Genomic DNA, 15,465 nt, shown 5'->3' with positions numbered 1-15,465 from the left:
GTCCCGAAGCCGTGACGGTAGGGCGGTTGTTTTTTTAAAAAATTCGTGCTAAATTTAAATTTAAAATTTTTGAATTTGAGTCCAGTGGTAACCACGGCTTGACCATGAAAACCACGTGCAGAAAACCGTGAGAGTTCAATCCCTGAATAAAAGAATCTAGAAAGTATTACAAAATTAATTTGGCATTGTCGCTATTAAAACATGGACATTCGAATAATTATATGACAATTCAGAATTGGTAATTAACATATATCATAATTGGAAGTTAAAATGCATGCCTAGACCATAATACACAAATAACAATACATGTTTTATTCCTCAAAATTAGTTGGTTTTTCATGGGCTATGATGAACTGTTTCTATTTTTCTCTTGGGCTAATAATATTTTGGACTTAATCTTTGCCAAAAAAATTACATATTTCTTTCATCAAATAACTATATAAATCAACCCTTATTAGTGGTATTTTTTAAAAAAACTTATTTTAAAATTTAAACAATATTTAGCAAACTTAAATCACGCCCTACTACTGTCGTACCCATAGTATAATATGACATAACGGATAAATCCGTGATGCGTTTGGCACAACTCCATCAAGCCCCTTTTGTAACGGTGCAACTTCATAGAGTCCATTTTAGGCCACGCTGAGAGTCTGTGACAGTGCAACAACTAGAAGCAAAAGCCCACTTTAGGTCTCTGGTCCTGTTATCAAATCTAATAGCAAACCCAGCATCTTATGCATCCTATCATCTATATTAAAAATAGACGATATGATGAAAAAAACAGGCTTTAACGGATCATATATTCCATCATACAAAAAAATATAGATGGTCATCCAAATTAAAGAGAGGTCATATAAATTTGGATGTTCTATCTCCTCCATTCATATTTCAACATCCTATTACAAAAGAAGAGAGCAATATCAACATGAGAATAGTTGGTTATAAAATATTAATAGAATAAATATAGATTATGTATTATGAATGTTCTCTTGAAATGCAAGGTGATATGAACGAGGAATCTTTTTTAGATGATCATTCAAATGATCATAGATGATCACATATGTATGAGCTGTTGGGTTTATTCTAATGTCCTCACTTCTACCCTCAGATCCAACGGCCTGTATCTCTTACGTCTAATCCAACGCTTAGATCGGCTCCTGCTGCTCTGTGTAGCCGATATCATCCTCTCGTAACCACAGCCTCGCTCTCAAATTTCATTGGAGTGGCACGTATAAGCATGTCAGCCGAAAAAATAAAAAGCAATATTGCTTTCGGATTATAGTAGTATTGTAAGATTATTAGGGATGTGGTTATCTTGGTTTGCGATTTATGAACACTTTTAAAACTCGACAAGAAGATAAAGGGCCTCAAGTGGACATTTTTCAATGATTTTTTATATAGGTTTGAATAAATTAGATATAAACTTACTACGATAATTCGTGGGCCCCGTTTGATATCTCAATTTGGCCCAGTCCAGCAGACATCTCCTCTCCGGCATCTCTCCGCAACAACTATTCGTGGGCCTTTTTCAAGCCCAGCTTATAACCGCAAGTCACTGTTACGCACAACATGAAAAGGCCTCCTTTTGAATTTTAAGGCCCATCTGGGCTTTGGTCCAAACACATTTAAAAGCATGCAGCTTCACCCAATTATGGATTTCACATCCACCCCGTTTGCTACTTGCTAGCCTCTGTTCCCAGCACCACTGTCTATTTGGCACCAATATGAACAAACGGATTCAGCTTCCAGTGTAATGACTGCTCGGTTAAGCCAACATCTTGTTCTGTTCTTTGCCGGGCACTGAAGCTACGCACAGGCTTCGTTCCGTCCTGCACGAGGAAGCGTTTGCTTGCCTCCGTCTCTACCGGCCTGATGCTAAAAGCAAGTACAACAGACTATAAACCAACTATAAATATATTTTAAAAAGATAAAAAATAAGAGATAAAGAAAATAAGATACAAATTTATAGCTAAACGTAGCACATACTCTATGTACGATATGTGGAATATGATAGTATATATTTTATAGATAGTTGTTGTATAAATTAATTATTAGATTAATTATAAATAAATTAAAGTTGTTGGCTATACTATTAAAGTTGCTCTAATGCCAGAGCAGTAGACTCATGTCGGCCTGTCGGGTAGCAGAAGGGTGGGTGCTCGATCCCATAGTTTGGTAGTAGGGTCGTAGAGAACTTCTGACGAGGGCAGCATGGCGGGTGTCCGCCCGGGTGGTTTGCACAGCCACGGAGGTCAGATCGTCGTCTCGTCGGTGCCATGACTTATCCGCTAGCTGCTGCGCGGAACAGACGATGTCCATGCACGCTGCCACGCGTGGACTATAGTACTCTCTTCGTATTTTTTATATGATACTATTGATTTTTAGGCCCACGTTTGACTATTTGTTTTATTTAAAAAATTATATAATTATTAATTATTTTACTATAATATGATTTATTATTGTAGAAACTTTAATTATACATTATAATTTTGTATATTTGAATATAAATTTCAAATAAAACGAATGATCAAACGTGATTATAAAAATTAACGGTGTAGCGAGTACCATCTAACCGGTCGATGCTGCATCTCGCAAGTTGCCTTCTGAACTTCGCAAGCTGTGCAACTGTGTTTGACCTTGCGCTGTAGTATATTAGTACTGCTGGTGATCGGAGGCTCATTAGATGCATCGATCGGAGGCGATTAGCCAGCGCCTGGTGATTGGTTGCATATTTTGGAGCAGCCCGGCTCACTATGCCTTGGTCCAAGTTTTCCATTTCTCGGTCTCCTGCGGATGGTGCCTAGATTAGACCGTTGTATACTTGTATTTGGCATCTGCCTCAGCCTCTGTAACAACTTGGTTCAGCCGTGGCATCGACCGCGCGGATGACACAACGATTTCTGCCATTTTATATTCTCGTTGCAGAAAACAGAGAGGATTTCTAATACCGGTAGCTACACTTTGCATGGAAGCACGACGAACCGAGGGAGGCTATAGGTTTGCTCAGAAAAGAACACGCTAGTAACTCTATCTTTTCGTATTTTTTATATTTATAAGTAAAATTTAGAGTTGATTTTAGACTTTTTTTAATTATAATTTATGTTTTAATTTTTATTTTTAATCATTAGAAATATATAAAAGTTTTATTTATAGATTATTTTTTAGTGATTGGTTTTTTGTCAGATAATCACCCCCGATAAACCAGAATTACTCTGTTTTAGGGCTACATGAACCACGTGAATGCTTTGGCATGTGGGTTAGTTCCCTCGTCTTTTCCAGAGGAAAGTTGTCGTGGCAGTTGGTTGAGTAGCCCCATCCAAGCAGCAACCAGAGTTACTACTACTACAGTGGTACCGAAGTGGTACGCTGGTGCCGGAGTTCTGAAGTTACATCGTCCATCTTCGAGTAAGAAAATTCTCGAGATCCAAGAACTGAGTGGTAGTAGGACTACTGTACTAGTGCTAATGATTTTTGCTGGTGGGTGCCGCAGACCAACACGGCCAACCCATGTGCCCCCAAACACTAATCTGATTATAGTACTCCAAGCGGAGGTTTCCTGGTACCCCGTACTAGAAAACTACTGTCAGACATATGGCATCCTTATCAGAGTAGAGAAGAGTAAGGCACTGTTTATTTCCTAAAAATATCACATCGAATCTTTGAACATCTAACTAAAGCATTGAATATATATGAATATTAAAACTAATTACGTAATTATAGGAGAAATCATGAGACGAATCTTTTGAGCCTAATAATTAGGGCGTTATTAGTCATAAGTGCTACAGTAATCAACATATGCTAATGATGGATTAATTAGATTCAAAAGATTTGTCTCGCGATTTCTAGGCGAAATTTGAAATTTGTTTTGTAATTAGATTATGTTTAATACTTCAAATATGTGTCTAAAAATTCGATGTGATGCTTTTCTAAAAGTTTTTGCAAACTAAACAAGGCCTAATTAGAACAAGTTTAATAGTATAGCCAACTACTCACTCCAATTCATCAATAGTTAATCTAACAGTCAATTCATATAATAATTATCTACAAACATTAATATATGGTCACATATATCATACACACATTGTGTCTTAGAGCCCGTGCTGCAACTAGCTACAAATTAATAGTTCACTTTTCTTCTCTCTTTTCTATTATCTTTTTAAAATATACTTATAGCTAGTTTTATAGCCAGCTATTGTACCTCCTCTCAAGTGATTCAATGGATCAGCTTGGGCAATGGACCAACGTCTATTAAGTACTCTCAACACGGCTAACAGCACGCAAGTCAGAAGAAGCATAATTCCACACTCCAGATGTGCATATTGCCGATTTCGTCCTAGAGTATGGGTTAGGCTGGCGTATATCCTGAAAAAGGGCGATGGAACCAAATATATGTTTCCTCTTTTACTTATAAAAGCATATACTTGTTGTACTACACTTAGCCAACCATATAGAGCAATACGGTAGCACTCGAAAAGTGCGCAATGCTCCGTTGCCTAGCTTGAAACGGCGGAAAAACATACTCCGTATCTTTAACCAAGTTAATTTTAGAGTTTTTTCGTCTAAGTGTATTTTTGCCTTTCCTTTTAAATCGCTATATATATATATATATGTTTTATTTATAAATTATTTTTTATTTACAAATATATTGTTTGACATTTTCCACATTAAATTTTTAGTTTTTGCTTGCTTGTTTGACTAGATGTGCGCTTATCAGTTATCACCTCCTAAAGTCCTAATTAGCAGTAGAGCCTTTGAAAGTTTTGAACTACTATTTCTACTAGTACTACTCTATTATCCGTTCGGTTGGTTGCTTCAGCCTCACACGAAGGTACCGTCCATAAAAATCTCAGACAGATGATGATTGGAGTAGCTTAATAATTGATCTCGCCGACTAGCATTTGTTAAAATGCAGTGTTTTTTTATATATTACTACCTCCGTCTCGAAATAATATCGTTTTTCGTTTTTTCATATTCAACATTTGACCATTTATTTTATTTGAAAAATTTGTTAAAAAATTTTAAAAAAATTAGTCACGCATAAAGTATTATTTATGTTTTATCATCCAGTAAGAATAAAAATATTAATCGTAAAAAAAATTTAAATAAGACGAAGAGTCAAAATATTATATTAAAAAATCAAAAAATAATCTTATTACGGGACGGAGGCAGTAAGTACTTACGAGTACTTCTCAAACTTAGCCATTTATCGTGTTCTTACAATCAGAATCTCGTCTAATTTGAATGTCATACTTTAGTTGGATTAGCTTAGGCATTCGTGTTTTTTTATATATTTTACACGTAGTTTATTTTGTACCTTTTGCTTAGCTAAATTTACATATATACAAGTTTTACCATGAATTTTTAATCTTCGACAAACCATTTCACCTATGTTTAATACAAGACAAAAAAGATAAAAGATATTCAGTTTTTATACTTATTTACTAGATAACTGGTAAAATTAATTATTATAAAATTAAAATATACTCTATAATAATAAAATTATATATAAAAATATATATTATTTAGCGGTTTAGAAAATATACACGTAAAATAAAAAAATCTAGTTAGAAAAACCCAGCCAATGATGACTGACAGCTATGAACAGGTGATGTAGTCTACTCTTGAACTTTTTGAATTTTGAATTGTATTTATTAAACAATTTACAAATTTAATTTTGCATTTCAAAAAATCATAAAACTAACCTCCTACCGCCCTCTAGGAGGAAGGAAAGGTGACGTGGCAAACGGCCACTCGGTTGCCACCAACGGCGACATGGCGAATTTTGCATTTAAATCCTTTCCGCCCTCTGTAAGGGCCTAAATGCAAATTTGCCATGCCGCCCATGAATTTTACGATTAAACCGAGAATTTTTCGATTGAACCGCGGTTTAATACATATATATGTATATTGTATGTAATTATTTAATCACAAGAACTAGTTTGGTCATCGTTCCACTCTTTCATTCAAGAGACCATGGGTTAAATCCTACCAAGAGCATATTTTCTTTGATTTTTTCTTGGGCTGGCAAAAATAGAACAAATATGCTTTTGCAAGGATAGAACAGGAAGAGGATTGATTAGAAAATTCTATACATCATAGATATTGTATCAAATCACAATTAAATCATAAAATTTTCGGACGCGCGGCAAATTTTGCACTTAGGCCGTGTCACCGTTTTCGGCCGTTGCTCGCGACCGAGTGGCCGTTTGTCATGTCACCTTTCCGTCCTCGTAGAGGGCGGCAGGAGGTTAGTTTTATGATTTTTTAAAATACAAAATTAAATTTATAAATTATTTAATAAATAAAATTCAAAATTTAAAAAGTTCCTCTTCGACTCATCAAGCGGTCATGACTCATGAAGGGCCTTCTACAGCCTTTGCTGACTGTAGCTGGTAGTGGGACGGTACTACAAGTCCGATACCGTTTGCAGTGGGTACCTAGTAGCTACTGCTGTTTGTGCGAGCGCTACAGGATGGAGGCGGTCGTACCAGTGTACCTCAGCAGTCCAACAGATGCGTCAGGTCCAAGTCAAAAGACGGTGTACCGTCCGTAGTTCCCTAGTTATACATCAATCGTAGCGCATGGCGTTTTACCGTGCCGGTCGCGCGCGGCGCGTGCGCATCCAGGCGGCAGCATGGACAGGAGCCATTCACCGTCGGCCGTGGTGTGGTGGTCACGAGAACAGCCAGGGGGGGCTGGCTGGCGGTGTACTTTGCGGGGTCGCGGAGTCCAGTAGTGGAGTAGTAGGTACTTTGCTCGTGCAGATCGCAGGTTTACGCCGCGCCGGTTGCTCCACCTGCGGCCTGGCCCCCGTGTCAGCCAGAACTGCCGCGGCGTTGTTTGGTTCGAGGTTGATCGGGGAGTAATTCACTAGTAATTCTATCGGGTTGCGCCGTGCTCGTGCGAGTCCGGTTGGTCGGTTGCGGGTTGTCCGCCCCGACCGCCCGTGTACACCGTATGTGGGGGCGGCTAGCGTGGGGCCGGACTTCTTATCTTCTCGCGGTAAATACGGGGGAGCGTTTCTTCGTGTATCCGAGAATATAAAGGGTGGCGGACTAGGGCGATGGAGGCGTGGACCACGTCACTAGGAATTTTTTGGCCGTCTGATCAAGTTGGTTGGACAAAAAGCGGTTGGATGTTAAATTATGGGCGATTGTTCGGTTGTTTTATGAAAAAACAAACGATGTATTTATAAAAAATAAATTATAAAAACAAATGATTGTTCAGATTGTTCGGCTTTCTTAAGTTTTTTGGAGCTTTCTTAGGCTTTTTTGAATTTTTGAGCCTCAACATCTAAGCCCCGGGATAACCCGATGCATGGTTAGGCTTGGGCTGAAGTCTATTTTATGATACCCAACAACATACCACAAGTCTCATTTATTCTCGTAAGTATATTAGCATGCTACCCACACTCTATCCCTGCCCTGTCTTGAGCTAGCACCAGACATCAACACTAGTGGCATCAGTAGCAATAAGGAGTGAGGATAGAGCCAAGAGGAAGATGGGAAAATGAGAAGAGGCGTTAGTGCCAGATGGCCTGCTGCCAAGAGTGGTAGCACATGTGTCCTCTATTCACACCTAACTTAATTGATACCTTGCATGTACCAGGTCTAATACATGTAGGTATCCATATATACCATTATTGACATTAAAATGTGAACGTTGACGTGTCACACACGAAGAACTAAAAGTTGTTTCTCAGCATGCTCTAGTGCAGGACTTAAATATTAGAAACAAGGGCGTGCCAGTCAGCTTGATCCTGTAACTAACAAGATATAAAACATGAAAAGCAGTTAAACCCTAAACCGCTATCAGCTGGACAACCGATACCGCTTCAGGACCCTAGCCGATACGTTGAACAATCGGCTTTATAGGAATTTCATGGCATTATGTAAAAGTATGCCCTATCGGTTGGATTATGAATAGGATAATCACCAAATGGTTCAATCAACTAACTCATCTTAAAAGATCAGACTTAACCGAGACAGTTCTAAGATCAACCAGTCGATCGGACCGATTTAACAATTATCGCACATGCAATTAGTAGCTGATAGGACACTAAACGTGTAAAGTAGAATAAAACTAGCTTGCTATACCAATTACTAACATGAAACAATAATAACCATACATACTCATGTTAGACCTAGAAGATCGGACTAAACCAAGACATTTCAAATCTACCATAACCTTGGACGAAATCAATGCAATATTGCAACGCACAAGTAATTAAACACCAAACCAGCATAGTCCATTAACCTGCCTGCTAAACCTAGTATATCAGACAAGCTTCTATAAGCAGATCGGACTAAACTTATATAGATCGGACCAAACCGAGATAGTATACGATCAGATTCGATATGACTATAGAAAACATGAAGATCCACAAGCCTAACAGATAAGTCAATTAATTACTTAAGGTAATGTTGTCTAGAAGCCTAGAACCCTAGCAATAAGCCCTCACGAGTACCCGACCATCAATACAAACCTAGCCAACTAGATTGATTGAACTAAATCGAGGCAGAATAGTGTTGAACAGATTCATATCGACAGGTTGAATAAAGACTTGCGAGGACTTGATCGAGAACCTACCGCTACTTCAAATCAAGAACAAATCAAAAGTAACAACAAGCCTGAGATAAATCGTCGAACAACTAGGTAGAAGATCGAACTAAATCGAGACAGTGCTGTTCTAGCCGATCGACGGGTTGACAGACACGAACTACATTGCGAAGTTGACAAACCTCATGCCAAGAGGTCGCTCTTGTCAAAAAGTTGGCGATGCACCGAAGATGTGCATTGAACTGTTAGTTGTTTTTATAAAACTACGGGGTACCCTATTTATATCCCATAAATTAACTAACCTAACGGGATACGGATTCGTATTAATAACTAACCTATTACACACGGACTCTAATTAGAGATAAAATCCTAAACAAACTCTAAGATACGAATAAAACTAATTTACACGGACTGTGATTAATTCCGAATCTATCTATAACCATCCGGGCCCAATCGGGCTCTAATTCTTGTCTGATCCAGACTCTATCAGCTGAACCCGAGTTGTCTTCCGCTTGGTCTTCGGTCCGATTACCCTGTTTCCTATCCGATTCGGTCTTTAGTCGTGAGTTAACCCATAACGGCCATTTGCTAAAATCCATCATTAACAACCATACACTCGTGTCGGATATGATACCTAGGTACCACATGTATCAGACTTGGTATATGTGTGTACTGAGTCCGATACATGAGTGTCAATTGTGATATCATAGGTTCTAGGCACAATATCTATAGGTAACAGATACCCATGATACATTAAATGATATACATACACACAATGTTAGTAAGAAGCATGATGGCTCACCACCACATTGTTGCCAAATGAATCTTTAGATTCAACAACTTCATTGGTCGCACCCTTTCATCACCATCGACAATGTGTCTAGAAGGAGCCCACACTGGTTGGCATCCTTCTCGATGGCCTCCCTTCTTCCTAGTTGCACCCTCTCAATGTGATAGTTGGATTCTATGGACAACACCATTCCTCAAACACGTGAGATGGAGGAGGAAGCCACAATATGTGCACTCGGGCTAGATCCGATTCGGTGGCCTACTCCATAGCCACCATGCCTATGCATGAAAAAAACTCTTTATGGGAAGGAGGAGAGGAGCACAACACCACAATGAGAAGAGAAAAAAAGAGTAGGATGAATAGGGAGATAAAGAGTAGGGTACATAAGAGGAGATGATAAATATCTTATCAATTTATCACACACATTGAAGGAAACACTGACACGTAGATTTTCTGTTAATCAAATTATTGATTATTTGAATATATGTGAGATAGCTAAACAAGGTATGGTTGGGTTGTGACTAAACCGTTGGTGTTTTGAAACAAATCATGACTATTTTGGAATGCAAGATTTCTGAAATATTGGAACCAAGAAAACATAAGAATATGATGTTGCACCTATAGATTCCTATATGGTTTCAAAGCACGGAAGTTCAAGAGTTAGTGTATGTATTGTTTCATACTTGATCATCATATAAGGTCTTGATACAAAGACAAAAAATCTATTTACGGGGTGTTTGTTTGGAGGGGCTAATCCATAAGTCTCATCACTTTAGCCCCTAAAATAACAAACAGGAGAGACTAAAATATACTAAAATTATCTAGATCCATAAGTCCCTATGGGAGGTGCTAAAAAGGACTAAAGGCCATAGTACAAATACTCTACTACTCTAAACCTATGGCTATGTGTATGCTGTGTACTATTGAGTAGGTCATTTAATAATATTTTAGTCCCTCCAAACAAACATGTAGGACTAAAAGTGACATATGTTTTAGTAGCTATGTTTTAGTCCTAGGACTAATTTTTTCCTAGGACTTATGGAAACAACCATTCCCTTAAACATTGAAAAACTAGAGAGTCATAGATCCCAATTTGCAGATCACATCGAACCCGATTGGATAGATATATGTAAACATTTAATGTGTGAGTGAACCAAAGAGTTGTTCGAACTGCAATTAATGCATAATAGACTGTCTTCTCTTATATGATGATCAATTTAAGATCTCTCTTTCTCTCTTATATGATGAATAATTTGGAATGAAGTGAGTAGGAAATACAACACAGAGAAAAATGTTTTGTGGAAGAGAACGTTAAAGAAAAGAGAGAGATTACATTAGGGGTGGACAGAAAGCTCGTGGCTCGTTAGCTCGCTTGAGTCGTGACAAACTCGACTCGGCTCGTTTCATTTTTCTAACGAGCCGAGCTAGCATTTTAGCTCGTTAGAGATAACGAGCCAGCTCGAGTTGGCTCGTGAGCTGCTCGCGAGCCTAACGAGCTAGACCAAAGACACAAGATTCACCGGCGTTCATTGATTTCACCCTGTAATGCATGTGTTCAGTACTTCTAGGTTCACCATATGATTTGTTGGTTCAAACCTTAATATTAAAATACAATTTCATATGATTTGCATGTTTGAAATGAAAAATTGTTTGCATAACCTACTGAAAAATTGTTTAGGCTAACTTTTTATGCATGGCTCACGAGCCTAACAAGCCAGCTCGAGCTTTATAATGAGCCGAGCCGAGCTGAGTTTCTAGCTCGTTACGATAACAAGCCGAGCCAGCTCGTTATCTTAACGAGCTGGACCGAGCCGAGCCGAGCCGAGCTGACTCGTTATCCAGCCCTAATTACATGATATCCCATTGTTTCGAAGGAGCTCATAGAATTTTTTTTCAAGTATGAAAATTCTCCGAGTCTTCTTTACCTTCAATCCATTGAAGTACTAAACATTGTTAAGTGCTGAGCTATGCGGTTATAGTTTTGTTAGCTTCTTTCCTTTTCTCCGGGTTGAAAATATTCTCGGATTTGTACCTTTTAATAGTGGCGTCAACCAAGATCGCATCAAGAGAAAATAGGAGTATACAGTAACTCCACCGAGTTTAATGCTTACTGAAACTGCTGCTGCCGCGCCGCCGAATACACCAGCGCACGCGCCAGCGGCAGCAAGCAACCCGCTGGCCAACCGCATTCAGCGTGGCGCGTGTAGGGCGGTGGTAGCGAGCGTAGTGTTCCCAAAGCGCAACCCTTTGCATGCTCCCAAGAGTAATAAACCGGCCGGTCCGGTGTAATAAACGCTCCTCCGACGCACGATTAATAAATCAAAAACCGGGTGCATGTGCGGCTCCCTTTCACGGCCCCCCTCCCTCGGACTCACTCCCCCCGTCTCCACCTCCACCTAATCAATCAATCCCCACGCCCCAATCCTTCGAGGCGAGCGCTTTAAGCAGCCAGCAGGGGGGGCAGTGGTGCAGAAAGGCGAAACGCCCCAAATCCCAGAAGAGGCGAGGGGGAGGGAGGAGGAGAGCGGCGGCGCAGCAGCAGCAGAGCCGCCAGCCATGGCGGTGGGCGCGACCGCCACGAAGCTGCACCTGCCGTCCGCCGGCGGCCGCCGCCCGTCCCTGCTCCACCTCGCGGCCGTCGCGGTGCTCTGCACGGTGTCGTACCTCCTCGGCATCTGGCACCACGGCGGCTTCTCCGCCGCCCCGGCCGGCGGCGTCGCCTCGTCCGTCTCCATCGCCACCACCGCCTCCGTCTCCTGCGTCTCCCCCACCCCGACGGTCCTCGGCGGCTCCTCGTCATCCGCGCCGCTCGACTTCGCCGCGCACCATACCGCGGAGGGGATGGAGGTGGCGTCCGGGCAGGTGCACCGCACGTACGAGGCGTGCCCGGCGAAGTACTCCGAGTACACGCCGTGCGAGGACGTCGAGCGCTCGCTGCGGTTCCCGCGGGAGCGGCTCGTGTACCGGGAGCGGCACTGCCCGTCGGAGGGTGAGCGGCTCCGGTGCCTCGTGCCAGCGCCCAAGGGGTACCGCAACCCGTTCCCGTGGCCGACGAGCCGCGACGTAGCGTGGTTTGCCAACGTGCCGCACAAGGAGCTCACCGTCGAGAAGGCGGTGCAGAATTGGATCCGCGTCGACGGTGACAGGTTCCGGTTTCCTGGTGGCGGCACCATGTTCCCCCACGGCGCCGGCGCGTACATCGACGACATCGGCAAGATCATCCCCCTCCACGATGGATCCATCCGGACCGCCATCGACACCGGCTGTGGGGTAGGTCACTTCATACATAAACCCACCCTGCTCCATTTCCTTACGATAAATGACATGCGCGCACAATTAACGCGATTTTAAGTAATCATTCGTGGCAAAGTTTAGGGGGGGGGGGGTTAGCAATTCCCGTTTTTAGTTTGTACCAGATGCACTACTGCTCTACTAGAACACGAGGCGGAGATCTCGGCAACGCCGGAATGGAGTTTGCTTTGCGCGTGTCGGAAGTTTCCAGTCCCGGTGCTCCCGCACGACCGAAGTCTGGGCCTTTCCATGTGGGCAAACGGGTCCGACCCTGGAACAAGCTGCGGCTCCGACCCAGAGGGGCATTTGTTCGGTTTCCTTCCGTGATTAGGCAGGACATGCTGTAGAGTACAGTGACGCATCGTTTCGTCGGAGTGCTGAACTGAAGCACTGTTCATGGTGGAATAGTAGTAGATCTGTAATCTTTGCGGTAATGCTGCTAGGAGTACAATAGTATTAGTATTTTTTTTTCATAGTAGTCCTTTGTGTGAAGCATATCCCACGTGCACGCGACACTATAGCTAGACATTTCAAGATCCACATTTGCAATTGCAGTCTTTGATCAAATTCTCCAAGTGGATTGCAGATAGGAGGGTCCTGTTGTGTGCACTGCGGTAATGTCATTGAAAACTTGAAATGGAATGGACCTCTTTATACAGTGTCACGCACTCACACATGACAGCATTTTCACATGTAGACCAAACTGTGCCAAACCGCCACTAGTTGCCATTTTGACCTCGGCATTTTGATCTACTGTACTGCTAGATATGCAATGCAAACTGAGATTTTTATTCAGGCTTGATGGGGCAAGTCAAACCTGTCTATAACCCGATGCCTATAGTTGCCTAATAACAATAATGCGTTGCATTTTACATGGTGCAGGTGGCGAGCTGGGGCGCATACTTGCTGTCACGCAACATTCTGGCAATGTCCTTCGCACCACGGGATTCTCATGAGGCACAGGTTCAGTTTGCACTGGAACGCGGTGTGCCAGCGATGATTGGCGTTCTTTCATCCAACCGGCTCACCTATCCGGCTCGTGCCTTTGACATGGCTCACTGCTCTCGCTGCCTCATTCCCTGGCAGCTCTATGGTATATGAACATTTTGTCCAAAAATTCACCATGTGTTGGTGAGGCTCTCTTGATCCCTTACTAACTCATTTGCAAACTAAAACGCAGATGGGCTGTACTTGATTGAGGTGGATCGCATTCTGCGGCCAGGAGGGTATTGGATTTTGTCTGGACCTCCAATCAACTGGAAGAAGCATTGGAAGGGATGGCAAAGGACCAAGGAAGACCTGAATGCAGAGCAACAAGCTATCGAGGCAGTGGCCAAGAGCCTTTGCTGGAAGAAGATCAAGGAGGATGGTGACATTGCCATCTGGCAGAAACCTACTAATCACATTCACTGCAAGACCTCCCGCAAAATCATCAAGTCCCCACCCTTTTGCTTGGATAAAAATCCAGATGCTGCGTGGTAATTGCTATACTAATTACTACATCTAAATTTTGAAGTCGACTCACGTTTATGGTTCAGGATAAAACATATTCGTGAGTGATTGTAGGTATGACAAGATGAAGGCTTGTATTACTCCGCTCCCGGAGGTTAGTGATATAAAAGAGATTGCTGGTGGTGAGTTGAAGAAATGGCCAGAGAGGCTCACTGCAGTGCCACCCAGAATTGCCAGTGGTAGCATTGAGGGTGTCACTGATGAAATATTCATGGAAGACACCGAACTATGGAAGAAGAGAGTTGGGCACTACAAGTCCGTGATAAGTCAATTTGGACAGAAAGGACGGTACCGCAACTTGCTTGATATGAATGCGCGCTTTGGCGGCTTCGCTGCGGCATTGGTGGATGACCCTGTGTGGGTCATGAATATGGTCCCAACTGTTGGCAATTCAACAACTCTTGGGGTAATATATGAGCGTGGGCTCATCGGAAGCTACCAAGACTGGTGAGTTCTTGTACTGCAAACTGACCCTCTCTGAGTCTGAAAATGATGGCGTTCATGTTTTTGTTGGTGTGTGACTTGTATCCGTGGTGCTCTCTGCAGGTGTGAGGGCATGTCCACGTACCCTCGGACCTACGACCTAATTCATGCCGATTCAGTGTTCACGCTATACAAGGACAGGTAATCATAGTCTGCAGTAAAATTCAGTCCATCACAGCAACAGTGACTTCTGTTCTTGTCCGTGGTGGCTATGCAACAAAACTATATGCAATAGAAACTGCACATTCTTTATGCATGTACCAGATCAAATCTAGTACGGGCGTTAACTGTCTAGAAAACTCTGTTTTGCCCCCAGCATTAGACTGATAATCTTCGTCTCTTTTCAGATGCGAGATGGATAACATTCTGCTGGAAATGGACAGAATACTTAGGCCTGAGGGTACGGTGATTATAAGAGATGATGTTGACATGCTGGTGAAAATAAAGAGCATTACGGACGGGATGAAATGGAATAGCCAAATCGTTGATCACGAAGATGGTCCGCTCGTCCGGGAGAAGCTCCTCCTTGTTGTTAAGACATACTGGACACTCGAGGAAGATAAGCAATAGGAATAACGTGAAATAAAGCGTTAGAATGATTTGACTTATTGGGCAAATCTCATAATCGGGCTTTTCAATTTGCCTTGTGGATTTGAAGTTTCTTTTCTTTTCATTCTTTGGGTGGAATAGTTCACATAATGGAGTTCAGCCCTCAATGTTTAGGTGTAAAAGAGGGGCGCATATGAGAAGGGAACCTGCAAAGTTTTTGACATGAAAGGACAGCCAAAGTGTTCCAAGTGGGTAAATAGAAGCTATAATTATGGTGTCAA

The 15,465-nt window shown here is 42.0% G+C and overlaps 1 protein-coding gene across 1 annotated transcript; it reads left to right on the top strand.

The window, feature by feature from the left end:
* Positions 1-11,661: 11,661 nt before the first annotated feature.
* On the top strand, positions 11,662-15,465 carry LOC102715659 (probable methyltransferase PMT15). Its single transcript, XM_015836061.2, has 6 exons — positions 11,662-12,619; positions 13,523-13,733; positions 13,821-14,118; positions 14,207-14,599; positions 14,699-14,776; positions 14,983-15,465. The coding sequence occupies exons 1-6, from the start codon at positions 11,906-11,908 to the stop codon at positions 15,203-15,205; spliced, it is 1,917 nt and encodes a 638-aa protein (XP_015691547.2). The 5' UTR covers positions 11,662-11,905; the 3' UTR covers positions 15,206-15,465.

Source organism: Oryza brachyantha, chromosome 4, assembly GCF_000231095.2.
Source record: "Oryza brachyantha chromosome 4, ObraRS2, whole genome shotgun sequence".
Classification (NCBI taxonomy): Eukaryota; Viridiplantae; Streptophyta; class Magnoliopsida; order Poales; family Poaceae; genus Oryza; species Oryza brachyantha.
Note: the sequence above shows the minus strand (reverse complement) of the source record. Positions and strands in the feature narration are given on the sequence as shown.

Coding starts and splice junctions, on each gene's coding strand:
- LOC102715659 (XM_015836061.2), top strand. CDS start 11,906: ATGGCGGTGGGCGCGACCGCCACGAAGCTGCACCTGCCGTCCGCCGGC. Junction 14,600..14,698: donor ATCGGAAGCTACCAAGACTG/GTGAGTTCTTGT, acceptor TGCTCTCTGCAG/GTGTGAGGGCATGTCCACGT. Junction 14,777..14,982: donor TTCACGCTATACAAGGACAG/GTAATCATAGTC, acceptor GTCTCTTTTCAG/ATGCGAGATGGATAACATTC.